We start from the raw sequence: 27,636 nt of genomic DNA on the forward strand, positions 1-27,636 counted from the left end.
CACTGGTAAAATAAAAGCTAAAGAGAATCAGCTGAGGAGAATGAAAGAGACAGACACTGTACGGTGGATCAGGGGGTGAGAGGGATGGATGTGGGATCAGGTCACTCAGATTGATGGCCTGGAACCCGTCTCGCTTCCTGGTCTTGACTCTTCTTGCGATTGAGCACTAATCACATTAGAAGGGAGAAGAAGGAGCTCAACCACAATACAGCTGCTGAGCCCTGGTCATGGTCCAACTCTGCCTCACTATAGCACAAAAGATGTCAAATGTGGACTGCGGACAGCGGCTGAATGCAGCTCTGGCTGTAACTACACCTATTCCTGGTGTAGTTGTCTGCAGTCACAAAGAGTTGCTGGCTCCGGTCTTTTTCTCATTTTGAATTCACATTTCAAATTTGACCCTCAATGATACTGTTGATGTAAAGTGATATAATACGTTTACAAGATGGGTAGTGCTTTGGCTAATGGTTTGAATTAATTAAACTGTGATTCTGGCATATCATATGTTGTCACATCACATAATTTTGGCATGCGGACAGCTCTCCAGTAAATACTACGATACCCATGAGCCTCAGCTTCTGTTACTATGGAGAAGAATCCAAGAGGTACAAATCAGCACGTTGAAGAATTCAAAATGCCCTTTGATCATACTGTAGTTCTTAACAAAGGGCAGCGCTATAGTCTCGAAACCAAACCAACATGAAAACAAACACTAAAATTGGTCAGGCGTCAATGGCAGATTGCAAGACTTTTTTTTTTTCATTTATTGCACATCAAATTATTTTAAACTGAAGTGATGAATGTTTTGAGTCCTAGCTACCTTTTCTCCTGATCCTCCATACAAGCTTGTATTATTTTAATTTTTTTAACACTGCTGTTAATCTTTTTGTACTGATGAGTCAAGGAGGAGAGTTCATGCCAATATAACTGTAGAAGTGCTACAAATGTGAGTCACGTAACATTGATTATGAAAAAATGAATGAAAAGGACTTGATCTCCCAAAATAGCTCCTCACTTAGTAACTCTATTGCCTTTAGCTGTCATAGACATAGGAGCACACTGATGCACTTTCAGTTGAAAATGTTTTAATCGAGATGTAGAAACAGTAGAAAAATGCATATTATTTCACATAATAACTAAATTGCACTTTCTCAAGGTACAGATCTTTGCATGGAAATTGGTGACCTGAATGCTGCAATCTACTGCGTGTTCTAACGATGGGAGGCCAGTATGAGTCTTCCTGACATTTCTCCGACATTAAACAGTACCATAATCTACATAAGAGCTGCTGTTATAAAATCACTTTAAGACTTCAGTAAATACCTGCTTTGTTCGGTACCATTGCTACATCATCAGTGTTTTTTTTTTTACTTTACCAAAGCTGGTGGCTACAAGTCTTTTCTGCTGTAAGATTGCTACCATACTCCATTAGCACTGTATAGCCCTTCTACTCTTGCAAGTTCAGTGAGCAGTTGTTTGTGTGGGTTGTTAAACAGATGTTTGGTGTTTTGTAATGGTGTTCTGCAAATTGAAAAAGAAAAGAAACGTTCTATTTCACAAGATGGAATGGCAAGATAAATTATTTTTACAAAACACACTTCAAGTGTAAGCCAACTGGGCATGAAGCAAATTGCTCAGAAGTAGATTCGGTTCAAGACGTCACATCAGAGCTTTACTGTGACCCAATGAATGACTGATAGGCAAGGCAAACTCTTAGCAGACTTATATAGATATGTCAAAATAGCCTTTACTTTTTGTTTGAAATTCAAGAATAAACTCCAAAAAACCCAGACACTTTCTCAGATATAATAGAAAATATTCTGCCTTGGAATTAGTCAAAACATTATATATGTTGGTAAAAATGTGACCTAACTCAAGATATTTTTTTCAACAATTCGACCTGCTTCAAGAGCAGGTGCTCATACATTTGAAAATGTCACAATACTTTGCTAAAAACAAGCAGATATTCTAAAATAGATTCTGATCATTATGTGTCAGTGTAGCCAGCAGAAAAGGACGGGATGACTGAGGCAAAGTTGGCTGGCTAGTTGTTTAGTTGCACAGTGAGCTAAATGGAGAGAAAGATAGAAAGGCAGAGAAAGATAAAGGGACATAGATTGAAAGAGAGGGAGGAAACAGGGGTTATTAACAAATGCAGGCAGACATTCAGTTGGACAGACAAACTGAGCAAGAGAAAAGGAGGAAGAGGAGAGAAGAGACAGGGTAATAAGAACAGCGCTGACACACTGCCATGTACTGAACGGTATTTCAGTCTTTGACGCATTTTCTTCTCAATAGTCAAATGTTTGTGCTTTGCCGTAGGTGGGGCTGATGTCCATTCAAAAGGTTATAGCTTCACTTAAAAAAGGCCCTCCACATGGCGCCTCCTCTTGTGGCCAAGCAATATGCTCTAAAGGAATAAGATCAAAAGTGCATTGCATTGGAGAAGGCAATAAAAAGACGCGCATATAAAGTGAGAGGTGCAGTATTGAAATAACATCCAACTTTACACAGCTAAGAAACATATGTATCCCAAAGCTCACCTAGTTTTTTGCAGGTGTGTGTCCATCTTCTTCAGCGAACAAGCCAAGAAAAGGTTTGGCAGACCTTAAATTGTTATTTGTCTCTGCTGTCCCCTAGCTGACATAATGTGCAGTCTCAACTTAGATCCCCAAATGAACTGGTTTCTGTCCTTATGCATCCTCATGTGTTGATTATTCCCTCTGAATATTCCCTCATCCCTTTAGAGAACAACAGGGGTATTAATGTGCCCAACAAAAAGGCTGTTTCCAAAGCCTTCATGTATTATTCAAAGGAACCAAAGTTTCCAACGAGAATGCTTTTTGGACTCTGTCTTGGACTTGCGCTTGGGGGTGGATGTGAACACTTCATTGGAGTAAGGCAGAGCGGGGCATTGTTGGCTATCCAGAGGGTAAAGTCTCTTAATCAGGGGCTGTATTTTATCCTCCTGCAGCTTAAAGTCCAGCTCCACACTGTAACACAAGCAAAACAGGGAGAATTTTAGTACATATATGTACATTATTCAGTTTAAAATTGAACTTTAAATGTGAGGATTTCATGGTATATATCTTGATTGCCAGTAAAAAGTTGTCAAAGTAGACGATTTATCTTTTTTAGTAGTGTTAACATTCATGAGTCAATTATTTTAATACTGGTAATCCACTGATGTCCAGATGAAGGCTGGGAGGGAGGCAAACAGTTCAAATGCACTGACAGAAACCCTGGCAGCACACATGTCTTGCGGCACAGATCTACATTTCACAGACTCCTCCGAGTAATAGAGTTCCTTTGCATCCTCCTGACATCTTTCATGCATGCAGTCAAAGGGCTTTTCCTGCACAGATTATACTTGCATAAAAAAAAAGCCAAAAAATGGGTTGCTCTTGACATCAGACGTTCACATCCGCAAGTGTAATCCCAGGCTGGTCATTGTATGATTTTGTTACGCCACCTTAGTTGAACTCTCTCCCCGATTAAATCTCTCAGGCCTGGGAGAAATGTGAGGCTTAATCCTTTCCAAATGAAACCATTGAGAGGCCAAGCAGATCCTGATTAACTGCCTTTATTCAAGCTAGGGATAAATGCATTATTATACACCATCTCCTTTCACTTTATTACTATTGATTTGTTGATTTGATTCCTGGGGTATGCAATAAATATTTGAGAGCATCCGAATGGTACTAAAAGAGAATGAATTATCTGCTTTGTGCATGCAACAGTGACACTCAACCTCACCTCAAAAATCAAATGTTGCTTTTTGGCATTTTTATTCATCCTTTTTTAATATTAACCATTACTCAGGGCACTGCTTTTAAGAAGCACAGTGAATACTACTGCTTACAGCTTATTCTTGTCATTCAAAGTCTGGAGGATTAAAGGTGGAAGGGAGAACTGAAGCTGCCGAAAGAGATGACATCTGACATGTCAAGGTCAAGCATGAAGTCCTCTTCTTGTCTGCAGGCACACAAGTACACGTTAAAGTACTAAGCTTTGTATGATAGGGTGAGGGCTTTGATGGGCAGTGTAATTAGTTAGCTCAAGTATATTATGTATTCAAAGTGACAAAATGAATCCTGGGAACTGTCCTCACCCTTAAGATAAGTGTCGGTTAACAAGAGAGCTCCAATAAAGCCTTCAGTGGAGAAACTCGATGGAGCACTGCATAGATGTTTGGAAGGCTTTGACTTTTAATGAATCAAACTCTGGATCAAATGTACAAGAGCCTGCATGGGTTTGTGAATTTATATTACAAATATGTTTTGTAACTGCATCCTTTCTTTTTCTTATGTAGGGTTTCCTTATCATACTTCGATTCAAATCCAACACTTGAATCCTTGACAATGAGAAGGTCTTCGTCCTGACAACATTTCTGTTTCTTGCAGTATGTGATGCAATCGTTTTACAACTTTAACTTATACATATTATTGTATATTATTGCTAGTTCAGAATGCAGCTGCACGTCTTCTCACTGGCCATAAAAAGCGTGACCACATCACCCCAATTCTGGCTTCATTGCACTGGCTTCCAGTTCAGTTCAGAATAGATTTTAAACTCCTTTTATTTGTTTTTAAAGCCCTAAATGGGCTGGCTCCTGCCTATATAGCCGAACTCCTCCATCGCTACACCCCAGGCAGAGCCTTAAGGTCGGCTGATCAGCTGCTGTTGATAGTGCCTAAGACCAGGCTTAAAACCCGAGGGTATCGAGCTTTCGCAGCGGCTGGCCCTAGGCTCTGGAATACTTTGCCCCTCCATGTGAGGTCGGCCCAGACCCTGGGATTTTTAAATCAACACTTAAAACTCACTTTTTCTCTCTCTCTATTTAGTTATTTATTCATTTATTTAGTTATTTATTCATTTAGTTCTTTATTTTAATATTTATAACATAACATAGGATTTCATAAAGTATTTTTAAAATAGTTTATACATTATTCGAATATAGGAATAGTAGATATGATTACTTACAATATAGTACCTTATATTTCATATTTTTTCCCTTTAGACCCTTGTGGTTTATTCTTAAAAACCCTTACACACCCCCCATTTTCCCTCTGCTGGTCTATGGCCTTGTAGAGGGTAACGGGGTACAGAGTCGCTTAGATAAGCGGGGGAGTGCATCTGACGAAGAGATAGGTTGTTGTGCTCCCTATCTCTGTTTCTTATCCTATATCTAATAGAACTGCTCGGGTCTTGATAGATTGAGTGGGGAAGTTCATGAGATCTTTCTAGAGGGTTATTGTATCCAATGACCTTTTCCCTCTCTGTCTGTGTCTGTGTATTCTCTTGTTCCGATTAACCCAGCCAAATCTTTTTTCTTGTTTTGTATCTATATCTACGCCGGGATCCGGAGTCGAGGCTGATCCTCTTGCTGTGGTCCTGTGTCCTGGATCCTCTATCCTGAGTTCTGGATTAAGTCGTGGACTTCGGGTCGTGGCTGAACCTGTCTCTGCGGTCCTGCCTTGGGTCTCGTCATGTTGCTTCCCTGATGGCTTCCACAGGATTGTAGCTGACATCCTCGTGGATTCATCTTCTTATTACAGACACATGCATTTCCTAACATTCGGTCTATATGCTGTAAAATGTATTATCTCTTCGATTTACACACGGCATCTATTGCACGTCTGTCCGTCCTGGGAGAGGGATCCCTCCTCTGTTGCTCTCCCTGAGGTTTCTCCCATTGTTCCCCCTTAAACTGTGGGTTTTCTCCGGAAGTTTTTCCTTGTACGATGTGAGGGTCTAAGGATAGAGGGTGTCGTTTTTCTCATACTGATATTCTGAACAATCTGTGCTGTTGTATTTGCTGTAAAGTGTCTCTACTGTAGGCTATTTTTATTCTATGTACAGCACTTTGGCTCGACCAAAAATCGTTTATAAATGTGCTATATAAATAAAACTTGATTTGATTTGATTATCCATTGGTTAATTTAAAATTGTCTATTTCCACCTGGGTGAAAATAACTACACCACAAATATCATTGTTGACTATAGTCACCCGGGTGTAAATAGCATTTTTGACTATATCACCAGGGTGTAAATAGCATTGTTGACTATAGTTACCCGGGTGTAAATAGCATTGTTGACTATAATCACCCGGGTGTAAATAGCATTGTTGACTATAGTCACTCGGGTGCATTACATGTCACTTGTTAGACGCTTTTATCCAAAGCAACTTACATACATTCAATACTGTGTGCAGTCCCCACAGAATAAGAGTATCTTGCCCAAGGACACAACGATATGCTGACTGCAGTTAGACTCAAACTTGCTCTCCTCGATCCGAAGACCAGCGCATGATCCCACTGAGCCACACCACAAATAGCATTGTTCACTAAACTCCCCCGGGTGCAAACAGCATCTGTCATTTAATTTCCTCCAGCTTCATCTCCATTTGTATCTTTTGTTGAAAAATGTGTCTTTGCAACTGCTGTTTAAAGAATGTTGACTTGACAGAAAGCAGACCAGGATCACAGTGTGAATACCCTCAGCAATTATTAAGCAATAAATCACTTGGCATATCACTGCAATTACTATACGTCGTGGACAAATGCCTCGGTGGGAAGCCGGAGGCAGCACTGTTAGATGTGGGTGGCTCTGGGGAGCAGGTGCTGCAGCAAACAAAAGCCCTATATCTAAGATCATCTCTCTACACAAACAGATTGAAGCGGCTGGAGACGGGGGGATTTTCTTTGGCCTTTAGCAAAGCAGATGAATCATCTCTTTAGCTATGCATTGTGAGTAGCTGTTGTTGATCAGTGGCGAGCCGTTTGTTTGTCTGTGGTCGTGGTGTGCTGAGCACCGTTCAATGGTTGTAGTTCCTGGGAGGGATTGTGCTGCTGTGATGAGTCTTTTTAGCACAGCATACTCTATTCATTCGGCAGTATATACCTGCACAGCCTCTGTTCTCTCTCCGCTGCTGCCAACCTTTCAGCGTAAAGTCATTTCCCATCTCTTGATTTCCCCTTTGGCCACTCAAAGTTCAAACCCTTCACTTGACAAGATGAGTGGTTCAGACCCAGTATAGTGTAACATCCTCAGAGCTACATGACAGGGCATAGTAAATTGAATCACTGGAGACTGACAGTTATTTCCTCCAGACAGACAGGCAACAGTTGAAGCAGATACCTCCCACAGGTTATGGAAATCAGATGCTGGGATTCTTCAGCAGTCATGTTTCTCTCTTTTCAGCCATTGCTGTTGTCTATTACATAGCATTCTGCTTCACAGAGGCTCAAAGAAAAACACGATCTCATTAATGAGAACAAAACAGAATAGGCAATCTTGACAATTGTTCACCAAAACAACCACGGCTCCTCCATCGCAGCGTGGGATACAAGTGCTAATTAGCTCATCATATTGCTTTGCAGTTGCCTTTCCCTGAACTTAACTCTTCTTCAAAGTCATTGTTACTTCCAAATTGGAAACAACTACAGAGTGTACTTTGATTCCAGTGCTGGTTCTTATTCAACGCAGCATGATAGGGATAAAATGCTTTAACGCTTTGATCGGATTTTGTTTGTAACACTGGGTTTGTATTCTATGTTGACTCAGTGGTGGGACACATATAATTGGCAACGGATGCTCTTAGAAATCTTGTTTGATATACAGAAGTAGATAACAAGGGACTATAAAGAGCAGTTTCCATCTTGTTTTTGTTCATTAAGTATACTACAACCCCTATATTGTTTTTAAAAACCTTCCTCTAGCAATATTGGTGTATCAGTGCATCAGATTTGATCACAATGGGGTCCAACCAATTATCATTTATTTACATTTTCCAAGTAAGAAGTTAACTTTTTATTGTTTTAATACATTCAATGATAAAATGCTAAATATTATAACTTCCTTACTTAGATGGTAAAAACAATACTAATCATCAAAATAAACAAATGAATGTCAACGGAAAAAAACAAATGGAAAAATATAGATGAAAAAAAAACCGAATTCAACATTTGAAAAGATTGTATGTGGAGGATCATAATTCTCTAATATTTAAGACACACCAAATTAGAATGAATTTTGAGCAGATGGCAAAACCCAGTCGTTCATTTTGTTCATTAAAAGCTAGAAGCATCTGAAAATGGTATCAATCTTAATAAAGATCCACTAATCTTACTACTTGGAAGAAAAAGCCAGTGGGGATCAAGAAGAAGATGTTAACTTATTTCTAGTAATATGGGTAGCAAAAATGTAGCAAATTACAAGCTATTGGTTAAAAGAAAACTGTTATGTTGAAATTGAAGGACTTGTGAAAAATATATTTGAATAAAATCCCATAAAAAGAAGAAAACAAGTTAATGTAGTTAAAGACAGATGGGGAATTCACAACATAACATTCACAACATTCTACTCTAAGAAGATTGTGTTATGTGCTCTGTGAGTAAAGTATACCATACTATTATTTTTAAATGTATTACAAAAAAAACCAAATGTGACAAACAAGCGTTTTGAATTTGCTACCACTTTTTTTATATCCCTAGCTTGCCTATTTCCCATTGCACTGGCAGCTGAGGCTCATGGGTAATAGTATTGAGTCCAGTTCGCCATCCCAAAATATGGACAAAACATGCATTATTTTGTTGTTAAATGGGTGAAAGGACCCTTTTTGACATACCTTTTCTCCTGATGTGATAGACAGTAGAACTATAATTATTTCCTTAAATGATCATCCATACAGTCTTTCCATTCCTCCATTTTATTCGCCATATGTATGCCCTATTTGTTGCAGTGATGTATGAGATGCTGCAGTATATCGAGGGTGGGTGGAGACTGTCGGGGGGGAGCTGAAGTATGGATGAGACCTGCCGATACCTGAGCTTAGCAAATGCTCAAGTCCTGAATTTATCGAACACACTGGAGGTTGTGGACTGCTCTAGAATGAAGGGCTGCATCTCAGGGGAGTCAACCTCAGTTAGAGTTGCACCATGCAGTTCCAGTCTAACCATTTGAGGCACTGACTTTTCCAAGCCCTATTTCAATTTTCCTAATGTGATTTCTGCTGGCCGTTCAGCAGGTTAATTCACTGTGATAATAGACTATTATAATAACAGGGATGCTGGTAATGAGGGGAGGAAGTAGCAAATGAGATTAAAAAGGCACATCTGACATCAAGAGCTGAGATAAACAATAAATAAATGCTTTTATTTTTCCTGTGTACAAACATAATTCAATCTTGGAAGGTTTGTGCAGCTGAAGAATAATAAACAGCACTATTTAAGAATTTAAGATATTTATGACAACTGCCTTGGCAAAGACACAGAGCACCATGATGGAGCACTACTACACGACTTAATATCTAATCGGGTGATCGGAAATAAACAGCGTTTAATGATACAGACCGCAGATGAAATAATAATCTTCCACTTTATTACTACTCCGCAGAGTGTGCCTTCAATGTGATTGTATTACCGTACATGCTTTGGTTTAGTGTCAACAGACTTTGCCATCAGAAATTGTTGGTAGTTTGTTCTGCCTCACCGACATAGGATAGGAGCAGTCAGGGGAAAAAAGAGAAACTCAGCCGTAGGCTTTAGGAGTTTTTTTTGCTCCTCTACGTAGGGGTATTATTGTTTTAGTCCTACACATTATGAGGCTATTAAATCTATTGAGTTTTCTTCTTAGTTAGAGGAATCCTAAATGCATTCTCTCGCCACAAACAATATTAACCACAATAAGTCCAGTCAAATCATATCCTATGACATTTATCGAAATAGTTATACATATTCTTACATAGCCAGTCTGCCTTAACCCCAAGATTGAAACCCTCACTTACTTACAGTAATGATATTAAACCGATACAAATAGGGAATACAAATAGAAACAAACAGACTCACTGCAGTAATGTTAGAGGTTGGCTGTAATACAGGAGTACTGCGCATACAATTAAACAAAAAAAAAGGAAGCCAATCAACACAGGATAAGAAAAAATGAATCTGCTTTGTCACATCTGTGACATGTGCATGAATCATGAAAATATGAGGATCTATAAATTACAAAGGTTAAAATCATCTGCTGTCAGAGTAATCATACCATTTGTTTGGCATGAATGAGACATTTCTTTTTATAACACTAAGCATGGCCTTATTTACTTCAACATCTTGAGAAGTGGTATGAACAGCTGGGTGAAGGAGTAGGTTGAAGGTGAACAGCTTTATCCTATTTAAGTGAACTCCATCTGTCTCCAAAACATAATTTAGTCCCACATGTCTTTAAAGATAGGTAAGCAGACAAGACTTGAAGGATTTTTTTGTGAGGTCAGACACTAGGTCCTCAGGAGAGTAGCTATTCTTCCTCCCGACACCTGCCAGTGTCTCTTATAGCAAATCAGATTCAGATCCAATAATATCTTGTTTTGCCCAGAAGTGTCGAGTTTCTCTTATTTCTTCACATTGGACTGATTCAGGTTTAAATCTGTGCTCTCAGTTCGCTGGTGATAGTGTCTGTCGTTCTGCAGCCCTCTGTCTGTTATACTGTGGTGTTTTTGGAGAGACATTACAGGAAAGCATTTTGTTTCTATTTTTGACTCTACCTGGAGCAACAACAGACCAAATATCCTGGTTTGTTGCAGCAGGAGAAGAACATAACATATTGTTTAGTCATGCTCCTTAGGCGAGTCGGCAGCTCATGTCTGGGTCAGTTTGGGTGTTAACATCTAGTTAGTGTTCAAAAGTGTGAAGACTAGTGTGAGGTGCATTGTAAGGTTACAATTGTTGCTCCAAGTTGTTTTTTTATCCTTAACATAATTAATAAGCTTTGGGTCCTACATTTAAAATGAAAAAAAAGTAATGGTGTAAATGGACCAACAAATATAAGCTATATTACAACAGTTGTCGTCTACGAAAATGTTGCAGCAAACAAAAACAAGGACAAAGTACCATATCACTCACATTTGATCAGCTCTCAGTAAAGTCCAGAATCAAAATTAAAACTCAACTACAAAGCACTAAATGGAAAGGCACCATTATACCTACAATATATTTTAATCCCCTATTGACTCTCTAGGTCTCTTGGTAACTCCCGGAAAACAGAGCTCCGGAACCAACTGTGTGCAACAAATTAAAGAGCTTGTTGAAGACTTTCTTTTTTTTTAATAAAGCCTATACTTAGAGCTGGTTTTAAATGTCCCTATGTGTGTCCTCCTTAGTCTTACACCTTATGGTATTTTATGTTATTGTTTTTACTGACTTTTTGTTGTACTTTCTCATTTGAATCTGTTTTGTGATATTGGGCAATATAAATAAACTTTGATTTGATCTGAACAGAGGTGCACTGACAAAAATAAAGAATGGTTTGACATGAATCAAGATACCAAAAAAGTGCCTTGAGAGTGTGGAGCAGATCACTGAGATGGGGGAGGTTAAGTAGACGTGACAGCTATGGAGATAGACGAGGAAATACATTTCATTATAGATGGATTTTAGAGTGCCGGGTGCAACAGAGGAGGTTCCCCTGGACAGTACCTTTTATGAAACCCTGCAGCATCTTTTGAAGTATAAACATTTTGGGTAAAATATGTTTTCTTTGCTTGCTTATTAGCTTCTAGCCCCAACACGTTGGATATGAGGCGTTATCATTTCAGAATCAAACACGTTTTTTTTATTTCTGTGAAAAAAGTCAGATAATACACGAATTATCATGCTACACTTGTATAGGAAGGAACAAATCTGTGAAGGGCAATAATTCATTATCCCCTGTATCTGATATGAAATAGCGAGCCTGTCATATATAGTGTTGAAACACAATCTAGGTCAGCTTGAAACAATGCACTTGTCAAGGGAAAACAGAGATGAGGATCCTTGTAGAAAATGCAACATAAAGTTGAAACCGTAAAGAACATTTTTCTTTCTTTTGGAGAAATGTCCATGAGTATGTGTCCAAATTAGTTTATAACAATAACTGTTTTAAATATCTGAAATTAATCAATAAGAATCCAAAAGAATTTTCAAAATTTCCATTTTGTAGAAACAGAAAGAGAAGCATAAAGCAGAAGTTTGGAAAAAATATCCTGTTACGTTAGCATGTATCGTATTTAGAAAGGAAAGGAAAGTTTACATCAATGATTTTGTGCTTTTTGAGCTACTTTCACTTATGCCCATTCGAAACCCAACCCCAAAGGTCCAACCGTAGAGAGTGAAGTGTTTGGTGAGCATTTTCCAAACAGCTGTCTGTTTCCTGTTTTAGAGAACCGGGTAACAAGTGGGTCCAGCAGAAGAGGTTTCTGGAGTGAAGTGACAACTAAATTAAGGGTACCGTTTGAGTGGATTCCCGCTTCTGAGCCTTTTTCCAGCTCGTCACACAGAGCACTTACACCACACAAAACCGCGGCTATACTGTGTATTGTTTTTCAAATCAAAAGAGTTAATGCATCATTTGTTCTTTAAAAGAGAATAGCGTTTTATGGGTTGTAATGAAATTCAAGGTCCTCATATACTGTGCAACAGGGACCACTGTGTTTTCCTACCCTATCTAATTCACTTTCCACTGCTGTGTATGATTACTGATTTATTACAGAGAGGCCATACATTCCCCAGAAACCTTCGCAAATGATAATGGAGGTATTATCTATTTCATCTTCCATTGGAGAAAAACACGCCATGGTGCAGTACATCACTGCCATAGCTGCATATTTAATTATTTTCATAGCCCTGATGCTTATTTTATCATTTAATACTACACCCAAAAGCTTTTATTTGCATCAATTGAATTGATTAAACCGTCTTGCCTCTGACTGTCAGATCCAGATACTACATATCCTTATACATTTTCTAAACAGAACACTGCACCAAATACTCCTGGAAGCATCCCTCTTTCACACTGAATCACATAATCAAACAGAAAACATAATTTATTGCAGCATTAATGAAACACTGGCAGTTAAATAGGGCCCACCTGTAAATGATGCATGCGCTGTTTCGACAAGTGTCACAATTTGCTGTGTCTTGTCCTGTTCGGTAGGTGAGCCTGTAAACAGAGAGATGAAAAGATATATGTGATCTCAAGTGACAGGCTTTAGCATTCATATTTCAACACCTTTGGGCATCAGGTATCACACATCATTTGTTCAGCTTGGTTTTTAGACAGTGTTGTTTACTCGTAACAGTCGAACGTGCAGCAGGGGCTCTGATCCTGCAGTTCTCTCAGATTTGGTTAATCAAGTGTGTAGACTTACTGATTTTACATAACAGGATTACTTAGCTTTGCCATGGCATAGTTATCAAATCTGTTCTGTGTCTATTTGCTGTGCAATAGGAAGAAAATAACAACTAAATGCTTCATGAATCATATGTAATGTGAAATCAATACCTTAACGTTCTGCGCTATGCTGTATATCTTTTTTTATATTTTCCTCCAACTTAATTTGCTTTAGACATAAAACATAAGCGATTAAAAAAAGCAATCAAAAAGACAAATTGCACCTGCTCTGTTCATGGGATAGGTACACAGACCTGAGGGGCCAGTGTCTTTACTGTATAACAGTTTTCATTTGTTCTGTTCAAAGACCTTCACAAAGGAACAACCTCAGCTATCTCACGACAGAGGTTTATTCATACATATGTCAAACGTGACGTGTTAAATACAATGCCTTTGGTGTAACACTCCTCGTCTTTCATATCGCCAGTTTTTCATTTATCCTCATTTGAATTTACCATGCAGGTCTGCATCATGTTATGTGCACTATAAGTCACTGCATGCAAAGGCAGGCGGCAGTGGTGTGGGGGGGGGATACGAGGGGCTGTGTTAGAGCCGCACATGTTCTATAATTGCTTGCTGTCACTGCAGCCCCTCACTCTGTAGGATGACATGTGGAGGTGTCACACCGCAACGATTCACCCTGACATGAGAGGTGACCTCATCGGGGGAGAGAGAACAGCGCGAGGATCGAGAACGCTGATGGGAGCTCAAGGTCAACAAGTTCATCCATCCTGCCCTATTCCCAAATGATGTCTCTGAACAGCTGTGTGCAAGGACAGTAACTCAGCGCAGTGACAGGGTCCACTGAGTGCTGCTGCTGCCGGCCGCTCATGTACAGCCTTGTAATTTAAAGAGCTTCTCTCTTATAATCAAAGGGTATTGACCTAAATTCATAATCACTGTGTGTACTCTGCACAAAAACACACTCCCATTATGGGTAAAATGCTCATGACCCAATAAAGAGCTGTATTAAAAAGCACCCATTGTCACAGAGGAAGGTTTCATAGATGCGTAAAAAATAACTGCACCTCTGAGAACGATCAAAACGGTCAGGTTTTTTTAAGCTGAACGTTTGTTGGCACAGAGTCACTATCTGTGTGGTTTGCCCATGTCAGCTGTCCTGGGATCTGTCCTGCCCTTGGCATTCCACTTTTACTGTCCACACCCCCCGCTTTTGTGTCTGCTGCTCTGCCTGCCTGAACACTGCATAGCATTTTGCATTTTTATCGATAACCTGTGAGCAAGAACTCAGCAGGCCACACTGTCTCATGTGGTATGATGTGCTTCAAACATCGGGTTTGTCATTCTACATTAAAGACATGTTATGTATATAGTATACATAGCAGACACAGCATGTCTTTCTACGATGCAGCATAATGACAAATGTTGCATTATTGCATATGAATAACAGTACTATGGCAATTGTATTCAAACAGCATGAGATACAGTGTGCATGCATCACACATGGACATATTATTGACATATGGACTGTTGTTATCATAACGAGGTCATGCCACAGAATAATAATCTTCTTTCACATAAAAAAACAACAACAACATTGAATATGGAGGGTTATACAATGCATACTCTGGTCATGTATTCTGTAACTGTATTATCCTCAATACCTAAAATCATGTGTCAGCAAACCACTTCCTGTTAGGTCTGGAAAACCTGATGAGATGATAAACAGATGACAAACATGCATTGTTCCTGTTTACAAGTCAATGGTGAGTATCTGTTTTATGCAATATTATTGTACTAAAGCAGATGTGAAACAGCTGTCGAGCAAATGCTTCATTTTGAGTTCCTGTTGTACTTTTGCAGAACATTTTCTGTTTCATTTTATTGTCTCATGCGGCACATGAGCGACAGTAAATAAAATCGGCCAAAAATGGAGAAGTGGGATATTTTGTAATAATTTGTAGTAGTTATTTCCAATGTAAACAGTAAAGTGAAGACAACATTGTGCATACACTCTTGCAGGACCTATATGCTTCTTGTCATTGCATACATTTTAAAGGATTGGCTTGAAAATCACTGTACATAACTTATTTATCCCAGGTGAGAACAGGGAGGCTTTTAGTTGGATTATTTTCAAAGTGTATCATTAAAACAGGCTATTTGACTTCCATGCAACAAAAGGACGAGTATTTGGGAATGCATTGTGTAAGGCAGGCTTTGCATACTGTAACTGCACCTCTCTAATAACACTTAAGCAACACAACACAGCAAGGCTCTATAGCAGGCTCAGTTCTGTGGAGATGAAAGGCAAAGCGTTATGAGCCAGCACTAATTGAGCCTTCACAATCAACTTCCACAGAGCCACACTGGGGTGCCTTGTACTTCACTGGATATGGTTAAGGCTTAAATACAATTTGGTTTGTGTTGCTCTGAGTTTTTCTGCGACGGAGTACTTAGCATTGATTCCAATTGCACTGCCGTAGGAGTCTGGCTGTGGGAATGGCTCGAGGACTTTATGAAGCTTGTTACTGCGTTTTCTCCTTTACAGATACGTCTTTAATGAAATATGACACATAAAGAAATAATAGAGAAAACTTGCCCTTGGGTTAAGATTACACAGGAAGACAGTATTCCTGCATTGTGCTGTTTATTTGAAATGCTACATAAAGACTTGATGGTTGATCATCCACTAGCGCCACCGACAGATCGATTTTAATAGATTTTTTCAGATTAATGCTGTCAAAATTATAGCGTTAACGGCGGTAATTAATTTTTTGAATGAATTGCGTTACAAATATTTAACACATTTAAGGCATGTGCAGAATGGCCCGCCCCATACATCCCACCAGTGGCAGCGCCAGGGTATGGCTGGGGTAGGCTACACCCATACCAAGAAATGGCTTAGCCCCACCATGAAAAATTATGTTAAAGTAAGCCAAATAAAGTCCGCCAAATAAAGTCCGCCAACTCGCGCCGAGAATTGCACAGACAGCAGTTAGTAAGATTGATTTCAGTAGCCACTTGTCTGGAAATACCAGTCTATGGGAAATACCGAAGACCAGAAACGGGTTTGAAAACTTTTGTCACGTAGTGATCGTCTTCTCAATAGAACATCTTTGATAATGTATTCTGGCCAATCAGAATCAAGATAACGGTGTGGTGTTGTTGCAGGAAGTCCCGACGGAGAATACTTTTGCTGTAGTACAGGGTTGCGTTCCGATAATCCAAAAATCAGCTCCTAAATTCTAACCCTATCTCCTATTCCTTGACCTCTGAGTGAAACGTCACGGGGTTAAGGGATAGTGGATAGGACAATTCAAAAGGATTTAGGAGAAGAGACTGCCGGGTTGCATTCCAATAGTCCATTTAGCTTAGGAACCTTCCTAACGGAATGAAATGACCCGGAAGTACGTCACTGGCAGCCATGATAAGTGCCGTTCCAATTCTCCAAATGAAAGGAAAGGAGGTTTCAAACTTCCTTTATAACCTCCTTTAGCTTAGGAACCACTGGACCTCCCTAACCGAAAGGAGAGGAGAAAATGCCGCCCCACAATGCATTGCAGCCGCAGCATTTGCCATCACAACAGTCGGCCGTTCACGGAAACAACCGATTATGACCGAGAAATGATATCATGAAAGTTACGGTGCTTATTAAGCATTTTAAAACGTATGTGGTAACTTGCCAAAGTGCTTTTTTCTGAACGTTCATCAGTATTATAATCAAAAAGAGAAATATGAACGTTAGTTTTTACTGAAATGATCAAATAAAGTCAACATCTCACAGTCTTTACTGAGCTGTGTGGGTTTGTTCAACTTTTAAAAGATGTTTGAATGGTGATATACACAGTGATAGATGTTAAGGACTAACGTTTATAATAAATACATTTGTATTGATTTTAAGATATTTTCATAGTTCATACAATCATACGTATTGGGATCATTTGTATAAATGTGGACCGGAGGGAGAGGGTGACGAGCATAAGTTTCACTTTCCTTTTTTATTTCAATTCCAACTTTGGTCATGAAGAATATGTTTCTCTGTTGTCCACGTTCATAAAGCATAAAGCAACAGCATCAGAGCACGGTGCAGAGTCTCTAGATGACTTTACAGTAGTCCCTCGTTCTTATTGAACATCCATGTTGTAGTCCGCTGTATAGAAAACTGTAGTTTCCATAGTTTCCCCACAGCAGCAGACGCACACAATGACGTCCGCTGGCGCATCATAAACACGTCGGATAGTGAAAGTGCATTCGGATTCTCTAAAGTACCGTGGTCTCTTCTCCTAAGTCCTTTTGAATTCTCCTATCCACTATCCCTTAACCCTGTGACGTTTCACTCAGAAGTCAAGGAATAGGAGATAGGGTTAGAATTTAGGAGCTGATTTTTGGATTATCGGAACGCAACCCGAATGCACTTTCACTATCCGACGTGTTTATGATGCGCCAGCGGACGTCATGAATGTGCGTCTGCTGCTGTGGGGAAACTATGGAAACTACAGTTTTCTATACAGCGGACTACAACATGGATATTTTAATAAGAAGGAGGGACTACTGTAAACTCATCTAGAGACTCTGCACCGTGCTCTGACGCTGTTGCGTTATGCTTTATGAACGGGGACAACAGAGAAACATATTCTTCATGACCAAAGTTGGAATTTAAATAAAAAAGGAAAGTGAAACGTATGCTGTCACCCTCTCCCTCCGGTCCACATTAATACAAATGATCCCAATACTTATGATTGTATGAACTATGAAAAGATCTTAAAATCAATACAAATGTATTTATTATTATAAACGTTAGTCCTTAACATCTATCACTGTGTATCACCATTCAAACATCTTTTAAAAGTTGAACAAACCCCACACAGCTCAGTAAACACTGTGAAATGTTGACTTTATTTGATCATTTTAGTAAAAACTAACGTTCATATTTCTCTTTTTGATTATAATACTGATGAACGTTCAAAACAAAGCACTTTGGCAACTTACCACATACGTTTTAAAATGCTTAATAAGCACCGTAACGTTCATGATATAATTTATCGGTCATAATCGGTTGTTTCCGTGAACGGCCGACTGTTGAGTGACGGCAAATGCTGCGGCTGCAATGCATTGTGGGGCAGCATTTTCTCTTCTCCTTTCGGTTAGGGAGGTCCAGTGGTTCTTAAGCTAAAGGAGGTTATAAAGGAAGTTTGAAACCTCCTTTCCTTTAATTTGGAGAATTGGAACGGCACTTATCATGGCTGCCAGTGACGTACTTCCGGGTAATTTCACTCCGTTAGGAAGGTTCCTAAGCTAAATGGACTATTGGAACGCAACCCAGGGGTGCACATAACTGGTACGCAGGTTATGTGCGTAATCTGAAATGCGTACCGTCACTTGTGTCACAAAGCGCATTTGCGTACCGACGTAGGCTACTTGTGAAGCTTTTCCAGAAGGCGGTTAGATCACCGGACGACAGAGTCGGTCTCCGTGTGCACAGACAGGGCTGCTGTTAACGTCGGTCTCTACAACGGAATTGTGCCAAAACTACGCCAACCGGCTGCCGAGGGAGACTCCCCCCCTTCACTGGAGAACTGCGCTAAAACAGCTGATCACAATGTTCACACGGTTCACACTCTGTGGTCACGAAGTACTCCACTAGCCGCCGCCGCCGCCCCCCCGTCGACTTTCCTGAAGTACTTCCCCGTTGATAGAAATCGTAATGAATTAAGACCCCACGGTTTGATGATTGATAGGTGTGTGGGCTGTCTTTCATTTTGACACACAGACAAATGTTATAATAAACATGTATGTTAAATGGATATATCCGCCTTCTTTCATTTATCTTTCCATTCCCACAACAATATACATAAAGAAATGGCATATTTTGGACATAGTTCGAATGGTGATTAATCATGATTAATTAATTTTTAAACTGTGATTAATCTGATTAAAATTTGTAATCGTTTGACAGCCCTAATTCAGATATATATCAACACTAACTTTAGCACATTCTTTATTATTATATTCATAGTTCCAAGAGAATAAGTTTGTGGGATCAAATGATTTTTCTATTAGCAGAATCATGAGGTGGACTTCTCTGGTTTGTTAAGAAAATATCTTAAAAATATTGAATGCACTGATGTACAGTTAGGTAAAGACACTAAGTGTTTGCAGAGGACCTTTCCTCAAGCACCATCACAAGGCCAACATATCTGTTTATTCAATTATTTGGTTTGCCTTCAAATACATACATACCCGGCATTCTCAGACCTCCTCTGTTCTTGGTTCTAAATAGCAAGTTATAGCATGCTGATATGCTAAATTTGATGGTTAACAATATACATGCTAAACATCATCATGTTACAATGGTCATTATGAGAGCATGTTATCATGTTGATGTGAGCATTTAGGTCAAAGAACCACTGTGTCCAAGACATTGATAGCCCTTCACATCACACTGTGAACCATGCATATGTGTATACAGTTTGTTTGGTTGCACTGTAAAGCTAAATCTACTCACCCTCCTCTCTGCGCTTCCCCTTTCTCCAGCTCCTGAATGACTCCTAGTAGCACCTTGATGGTCTCTTGGCTGGAGTTGATAAGGCTCTCCATCGCCTGCAGCTGCACTTTGATATCCTTGTCTTCAGATAAGGGCATTATCTGCTGGCTGCTCCGCATGCCTGGGGCTTGTGTGTCTCTTGGAGGAAAGCCCTCGTCCCCCCCAACTGTTTGCTGAAGTTTAGAGGAGGCTGATGCATGCCTGGTCCGACTATGCCCTTGTGACTGCACTGAACATTTGGCACTATGGGGAAGCGTCTGTGACTGCTGTTCGTTTAACTGTGTACCCTTTTTCCGTTTACAGCTCACAGACGGGCTTCCTAAAGACTCCACCTGTGTCAAAGAGTTCCACGCAACAGGGCCCGCGCCCCTCGACTTGTCCTGGGAAAACTCTGAGTAAGCAAGCTGGCGCTTTGAGGAAGTGCCAGCGTCCGTATCTTCTTTGGGTAATCCTTTGTGTTTGGTCCTTGTCCCACAACCCTGGTACTCTGTTTCTCTTTTTGAAGCAGGGCTACCCTGATGGCACTCTTCCGAGAAATGTGAAGAGACAGGACGAGAGGGTCCATCCAGACAGTTGGCACGCAAAAGCAAATCCTCCGTATCACTGCTGTCATCAGTGTGGTGAAGCAAAGCTTTAGTTTGCACCACAATCTTACCCTTGTACTTTGAGGAATCGCCAATGGGTTGTCCATCATCTACTACTGCCTTTATATCGCTCAAAAAACCATTATTTTGTCCTTTATAATCTTCCACCAAAGCAGTATGTTTGAATGTATGTCCTTTTTTCCTCTCGAAAGGGAAAGTCTTGTATCGCTTATTGAGGTCCGGCGAAGTCTGGACCCCAGTGCTCTTGGTCACGTTTGGAATAGAGCGTCTGCCGGGCATGGTCATATACTTTCTCTGTGTTACTTTGGAGGAAATGGATCTGGAGCGTTTTCCCCGAAACTCATTCTGGGCCTCACAGATATCCCTAAAACGAACTTGTAAAGCCTTGTTTCTCTTCTTCACCTGTGGCTTGCCTGATTCTGGTCCGGACTGTGCATCAAGGCTGTGTGAAGGGCCTGTATCTGAATCGGAGTCATCTGAGTTTGAAAGAACAATGTAGTTGGCGTCTTCTTTGCTCACCATATTTTCTGAAAGAGGTAAAAGAAAAATATAATCAGTGTTTGTGTGTCCAACCATAGTTAGTGGGGAAATCAGAGAGGATCTAATCCCCTTAGTAAGGTACTGTAAAAACATGTTTCCTCTGAGACCATACATTTAAATCCTGGTAGTAAATTATAATCCTTAAAGACACAATATCTGATACAAATACATGTTCCACGATTCAGAACACATCATTTATTAATATATATCTTGAAATGTGACAAAAGTGAAAACATTTAAAACCACTCAAGACTGAAGAAAGAAAATCAAAAAGTCAAACCTTCGAAATGTCACTACACTTTGGTTTGTTTTCTATGACTATATTAAATGCTTTTACTGGCATCCTCTGTCTTGACATATAGAAACAAAAGGACTCAATGTAACTAATCTTCAGTATAGGTTTATGATACGTCCACCCATATTTCCCGCATTTTCTGCAACACGTAACATAAGCTAAAACTCTTTAATTGGAAACCCAGCTCATTGGTTACTCCAAAACGTGCAACTGCTAGTTACAGTACGCACTATAGTTATTTATGAACAAGCATGCCTGCCAAAAATTCTGATAATTTGCTTCTGCACACCTTTTTGGAATAACAATTTTGTGTGCTCCTTGCTCGTGTTGACACCTTTCAGAAACTCTATGCGTTGACTTGTGTCAGATGTCAGCCTCATTACATGCATTGAGCTTGAAGCACGGTTTTGCTTTAACTTGGGGTGTTATGCTGTCAAGTTGCCATATCACTGATGTGTCTTATCGGGCTAAGTATTTGCCGGTTATCTTAACATATAGCAGCATATTTAATGTGAGTGCATGTCATTCAGGAGATGTTTGTATGCTTGACAATATCATTCAACTTTAGGAGTGCCAAAGCTCGCGGCTGCTGTTGCTGCTTTCTCGTAGGTGTGCTTGTGAATGCTATCTTTGAGTAGCAGGCCTTTTGTTTTTTATCTGGTATTTGTTTTACAAACGCATCGTGACTAATTTATGTTATTTATTTATATAGTGGTAGAATAGCAATACTCATGTTTCAGCTTTAAGTGATTTGTGCTCAGTTGGATTTGTGGCCTATTTCCCACTCTGCTCATATCATCTCTGGGGTTTCCTATTGTGTCACTGAAGGCTTAAGGGAGAACCGTGCACATGAGCTTCAGTGATTTAAACACACTGCAGCCCTTCCCTTGGCTTTATGAGAAACTCTTTTGTCACAAATACAGTTTATTTTCATTTTCATTTTACCCACACAGATCATATTCGGCTATACATTAGGAAACGCTCGTACTCCAACAAATGGGTTTATATGACAACTTGCTCTACTGTTCTTCATATCATAATTACATCTAAACGTCTGAGCTCCAGTTCTGTGCTCCACACTGGTACACTCAGCCCTAATCAGTCAATCTCAAGCTCCTTGTGTACTCACCCACTTAAGGTCATCTCCTTATCAATGCGACATAACATTTCACGAGATATATATTTTATGCATCCTTCTGCACTTAGATTGCTTGATAGTATGTTCCCCGCAATGGTTAAGCGTGTTTTCTTTTAAAGGAATAGCTGTGGGGCAGTTGGCTCACTATTAATAGGTGTTTGGTAAATAATATATTCCCCTTGTGGTCTAAAGTAGATGGCAGAGGAAATGACTAAACAGCAGCCCATATGTGCAGCACTTGGATCCCCCTTTAGGCTCTGAGTCTAAACTCATAGGGAGGAAATGTATTATCTTCCCTTCAAAATCGGCATTGCTTAATTAATGGCTTGAAAGGACTTGGACATATCTGTAAATGAGTTTTCACTTGAGTGTAGAAGGGTTAAAGTCTCCAAAATATATCTGCCTATACTTCTTAAGCCCATGGTTTACAATAACATATAAAACAGTTTGCTAGAAATTTCAATAATTGCTTGAAGCCATTAAACCATAGTTATTTATAGATCGGTAAATCAATACAAATTATAACTTCTTGAGCTTGAAAATGCAGCATTATGAAGAGTGAGAATCGATGTGCTTCTTTTAAAAGATGTATCTGCTTTCACCACTGTCATAGAGTACTAAGGATCTACCAATCATTACCGAGTGAATATCTCATTTAATTAGTAAGTACTTTTTCACTTAAATTCATCATTATCAACAAGATTCAATCAAGTTTTTCCAATATATTTTACATGTTTTAATGGGACAGCTTGATTTACTTTGATTATGTAATAAATAAACTGCCTTTGATCAAACCAAGAGGCCAAAAACCTCTTTGATAATGCATAATAGAGCTCGCTGCTGTAGTCACTCCCCATGCAGAGTATCAAATTAAGGTCCATATGATCAAATGAGAAATATTGCATTTTCTGTCTCATCCGTGATGAAACACATTTCTCAGCTGGAGCATGAAATATATCAAGAAGCACAAGGAAATGAAATGATGTCTGATATGGTTGAAAGGAAACATCAGGAGGAGCTGGTTAATCATTTTCATATGCCAAGACGCCACGCAATAAATAAACTCAATGAATCATTTATTACCACACAAAAGCAAGATATTCATGGTTTTGCAGCTTTTCTTAAAGTGATCATGTTTTATCATTGGGAGACATTGTAAATCCATCAATGTGATTGTTCCAGTTGGGGAATTTATACTGACGAGACATTTCCTTACTGTCAGTTTAACGACTCCCATGAAATTAGTGAAAGGAGAAGCTAGATGAGATTAATGTTAATTTTTGATCTGCAGTCGATGTACATCTGCAGTTTCGAGTTCCAGTGACGTCATAACCAAATAAATGATACACACTTTTTAAGGATTGCAAAGCTATGCTATGTGACCCTGCATCGTTTTTAGTGGTCGTGTTCATACATGCATACAGTATGAGCACTTTAATGTTTGTGTGAAAGGGTGTGTGTCATCAGAGTGTGTGCACAAACACACTCTGGTGACACACATACCATGTATACATGACTTCAGGGGACATTATATTGACTTACATGCATTTCCTGGAGACTTATCCTAACCTTAACCATAACCAACATATGCCTAACCCTAACCCTAAACCTAACCAAGTCTTCACCCTAAAATTAATGATTCCCCTTATGGGGACCTCCATTTTGTCCCCATAAGGGAGGCGAGTCCCCACACGTGACTGTGTACAGATTTAGGTCCCCACAAGTATAGTAACACACACACACACACACACACACACACACACACACACACACACAAACACACACACACACACAGCGAATGATAATAAAATGCATATGGGGTTATTCATTGGGAGTCCTGCCATGTGTTTAACCTTGCAGACGGTCCACTGTAACCTAACTCTCAGCCCAAACTGTTAATGAAATGAAAATATTTAGAGCCAACTGTGTTTCATCTCACTTCCTATTAATGCTGGGAAAAACTCATGCCAACAACAGTTTCTAGTGTCACTTCAGTCACTGCGATGGATTCAATGCCAGATGAGAAAGAAACAACAACAAGCAACTAGTTCAGTCTCATTGTGCACGGACAATATGGTGTCATGCATTTACCCACAGTTGTTTTGAAATTTGGAGCAGCTGAATTTTATTCGGGGTGGTATTTGTTCTGAAACATAGATTAGTATGCACTTTGATTTTAGCGTGAGATGTTTGTCAGAAGCATTTCCCACGGATAAAAGGGAATTTGTTTGAGGCTGATCCACATGTGATCATGCCATTTTACAGTCACATGTGGCAATCTAACACTCCTGAAAAGGTAATCACATCTGCAGGAAGTCTCCTCTAAGCCCATACAATTTCTCATGCCGTCATGTAAAGCAGCTAAATGGAAATTCACACAATGGGAATCAAGAAAAGCAAGGACTTATTACTGTTGGAAGTCAGATACACATACAGAATAACTGAGACAGTGACGCGACACATGAATATATTTGGATGGCTGAGTGAGAATCTCCTTTGCATCGTCGTTCTCCTCCTCCTCCTCTTCTCAAAGCATGCTATATCTCTGCTAATGACCTGAGGTCCTTCCCTGATTTGGCCTCAGCTATCCAAAGGATTATGAATAATGCATTGACTCTAAAATTGCAAAAGTAATCCTCTCAAATCTCCTTATGTACCCTGGCAGAGCACGTTGTCTGTTCCAATTGCCCCTTCAGTTCTTCACGCTAAAATGCTGCATGTATAGGAAAATAACACCTTTCACTACAGTATCATGATCGATTTATTATGACCAAAATGTTGTAGAAACGTGGTTGTTTGTAAATAATTTTAATAGGGGAGTTGAATCCATTTTCCATGCCATAGCAAGACTACAACACTGCTGACTCATGATTTATGCCCCATCGCATAGCAAGGAGAAAGAGGCAGCTTTGCTTGGATCGCCTTACATCCCTGACAGCCCTCATCAACGCGATAATTACAGAAGTGCATCTGTAAGATGATTTACATAGCATAACACTGTTTAGCCACTCTCATTAATGGTTACGTAATGTTATTATAGTGGCCTTAAACATGCCTCTGCTGCACAATCAATACAAACTGAGTGCATCATCAATGGTAATGATGGTCAAAGCAACAGCTCATCAATTTTGTTATACGTTCTAAAACATGTGTATCACAAGTACTTCACTCTTCATTACGATGCAGGTTGATGCTGTGCTTTATGCATCGTAGAGTACGCATTGTTACTCTGCAATGTATCCATTTTGTATGAGGATTTTTTTCTCATTATTTGCATAAATTACAGAGCGTGACATTGCACCAACTTAGCACAAAGAGATATTGCAGCCTTTATCCAATCCATAGGCTTCGCGTGCATGTGAAGACTTATTCATTCCTACTGTGCAATAGTACAGTATAGGTTCCGGCCCCTACACCCTCCGCGTTGCAGTAATCTTTTCCCAAACACATCATCACGCTCTTCTTCCAGAAACAATGTAAGCCCCTTTGTTCTCAGATTTTTATATTATCTTTTGTTCAATTTTAGAGAACAATCCAAGGCGGTTTCCACATCTCCACAGTTATACACACCATCTTATTCCAGCTGTCGTCCAGAACTTGGTGTAGCTATCTGGGCTGCCGGCTACACATGTGAAAGTTTTTCATTATGACATTGGCTTAAAAGATTTATGACTGAGCAGCACTTTCTTGTATGGGGAATAGTGGGAGGGTTTAAAAGGGTCCCATCCTTATTTTTCCTGGATGAGAGCACTAGATGTGAAATGGATCCTTGGGAAGAGTAAGTTTGGAGAGGCTGATATGCAGAAGGGCATTTCAGGTTCTTTTCTAATCACTTGCTTTGCAGTTAGTGTGGGTATCTTTCTGTTTAAACCAAACGGAGAAGAGCCACCCTGCCTGCATCATTTCAGAGGTTACATCCCTGGTGCATCACCCTGATGAGTTCATTGATTAATAAGCCGTCGGGCTACGGGCACACATGTGTACTCAGGTGGATGTGATGATTGATTCAGGTGTAGTGTAGAAGGTGATTTATAAGTGAAAAAACTGGAGATAGACAAGTGTCAGTGTATTTGTCACCTCAACGCCGTACCCTTTCAGCATTTCCTGTAAATTCAGGTAGTCAAGCAATGACATGTCGAAAATAAGGGGGACAGAGACGGAGAGAGAGAGAGGGGTGGGAGGCGAGGGCTACAAAGACTGAGAGAGAATATAAGTGCAGCTCTGTATGTGATGCAGCACCAAAGAGCTTCCTAGATCACACATGTCATTAGTCATGATAAGTCTGAATCCAGCTTTCATCAAATTCAGCCTTTAGTAGCACATCACTCATCGCATACCAATTTGTCATATAGCCTTCGCCACTTAATACTGTGGGTGTTTTCTAATGAATGATCATCACTCCCTCAGCCTTTTAAAGCACAACATGTGATAGTCTATTAGTGAGCATTCATCAATATTCTTCACCATAAAGCTCAGAGAACACACAAGTACAGAAATCTCGATAACCAGCCTCTGCATCGTCAGATTAACACTGCATGTCTGTCAGATGCTGCAAAGACACACGTTATAATAAGTACATAAATCAAATTACATCACCATTCATCCCCATTTTCAATTGTGGAGAAAAACCTTGACGTGCTCTCCTGATTAGTCATTAAACCTTTCAATGCTTGGATGCAGAAATGCCCCCTCCCTAGGGGATCATACACATGCATGCATCACTAACCAAAAGTCATAAATCATACATGCTTTGGATATCAACTTTAATTTAGATATGATTTTTTTAAAAAGCAGACCAGATGAATCCCCGACTCTTTTCTTTGCAGTACCTGTGAATATGTGTGCAACTCCAACAAAAAAAGAGGAAACTCTTACCTTGAGAAACAGATCAGAGGTGCAAAGGACAAGAAGGCGCAGATCCCCTGTAGAGCCAGTGTTCATCCATGTATTCAGAGGGTGCCAGGGTGCCGTCCAGCCACTGGAGCAGCTTTCAAAGGCTGCGGGAGGACACAGAGAGAGGCAGCCGGCGCAGAGACAGCTGGAGGAGTTGTGGCACATCCGGCAAAAGATTCAGGTTATCAGGATGAGAAAAGGAAAAAGCAGAAAAGACATAGCCTCAAAAACCTCATTTAGTCCTCACTGATATCCCCCTTTCTGCCTTTTACTCTACTCTCCTTTTTTACACCTCATTCAAGCACCACTGACACTCATTCCCTCTTGTCTCTGCACTCACCGAGAATAGGCACTCACACACGCAGCGGAGATCTCCATCTCGCTGTGCTGCTGCTGTTGCTGCAATCCCTGTGCATTCGTGATTGAGTGTATGTGTGTATGTGTGTGTTAGAAA

At 39.9% G+C, this 27,636-nt stretch overlaps 1 protein-coding gene across 3 annotated transcripts; it reads right to left on the bottom strand.

Moving 5' to 3' along the window:
• Positions 1 to 945: 945 nt before the first annotated feature.
• Positions 946 to 27,636, bottom strand: insyn2ab (inhibitory synaptic factor 2Ab). 3 transcript variants are annotated; one of them, XR_004571262.1, is made up of 6 exons: positions 27,523 to 27,636; positions 27,165 to 27,327; positions 19,673 to 20,843; positions 12,904 to 12,975; positions 2,544 to 2,993; positions 946 to 2,410 (listed from the first exon to the last, which is right to left on the bottom strand). XR_004571262.1 is itself a non-coding variant. In XM_034238032.1 (5 exons), the coding sequence occupies exons 3-5, from the start codon at positions 20,836 to 20,838 to the stop codon at positions 2,810 to 2,812; spliced, it is 1,422 nt and encodes a 473-aa protein (XP_034093923.1). In that variant the 5' UTR covers positions 20,839 to 20,843; positions 27,165 to 27,327; positions 27,523 to 27,636; the 3' UTR covers positions 946 to 2,809. The 3 variants fall into 3 exon arrangements, 2 of the variants coding, with proteins under 2 accessions (XP_034093923.1, XP_034093924.1); XM_034238032.1 differs by having other exon boundaries at positions 946 to 2,993; XM_034238033.1 differs by having other exon boundaries at positions 946 to 2,993; positions 27,165 to 27,611.

Source organism: Gymnodraco acuticeps, unplaced genomic scaffold (assembly GCF_902827175.1).
Source record: "Gymnodraco acuticeps unplaced genomic scaffold, fGymAcu1.1, whole genome shotgun sequence".
In the NCBI taxonomy this organism is placed as follows: domain Eukaryota; kingdom Metazoa; phylum Chordata; class Actinopteri; order Perciformes; family Bathydraconidae; genus Gymnodraco; species Gymnodraco acuticeps.

What these genes read in the sequence shown, in the direction of transcription:
- insyn2ab (XM_034238032.1), bottom strand. Translation starts at nt 20,838, where the DNA reads ATGGTGAGCAAAGAAGACGCCAACTACATTGTTCTTTCAAACTCAGAT. An exon ending in GGGGAAGCGCAGAGAGGAGG is followed by an intron (nt 12,976 to 19,672) that starts GTGAGTAGATTT and finishes CTCTGTTTACAG; the next exon opens with GCTCACCTACCGAACAGGAC. An exon ending in AGCGCATGCATCATTTACAG is followed by an intron (nt 2,994 to 12,903) that starts GTGGGCCCTATT and finishes CTTGTGTTACAG; the next exon opens with TGTGGAGCTGGACTTTAAGC.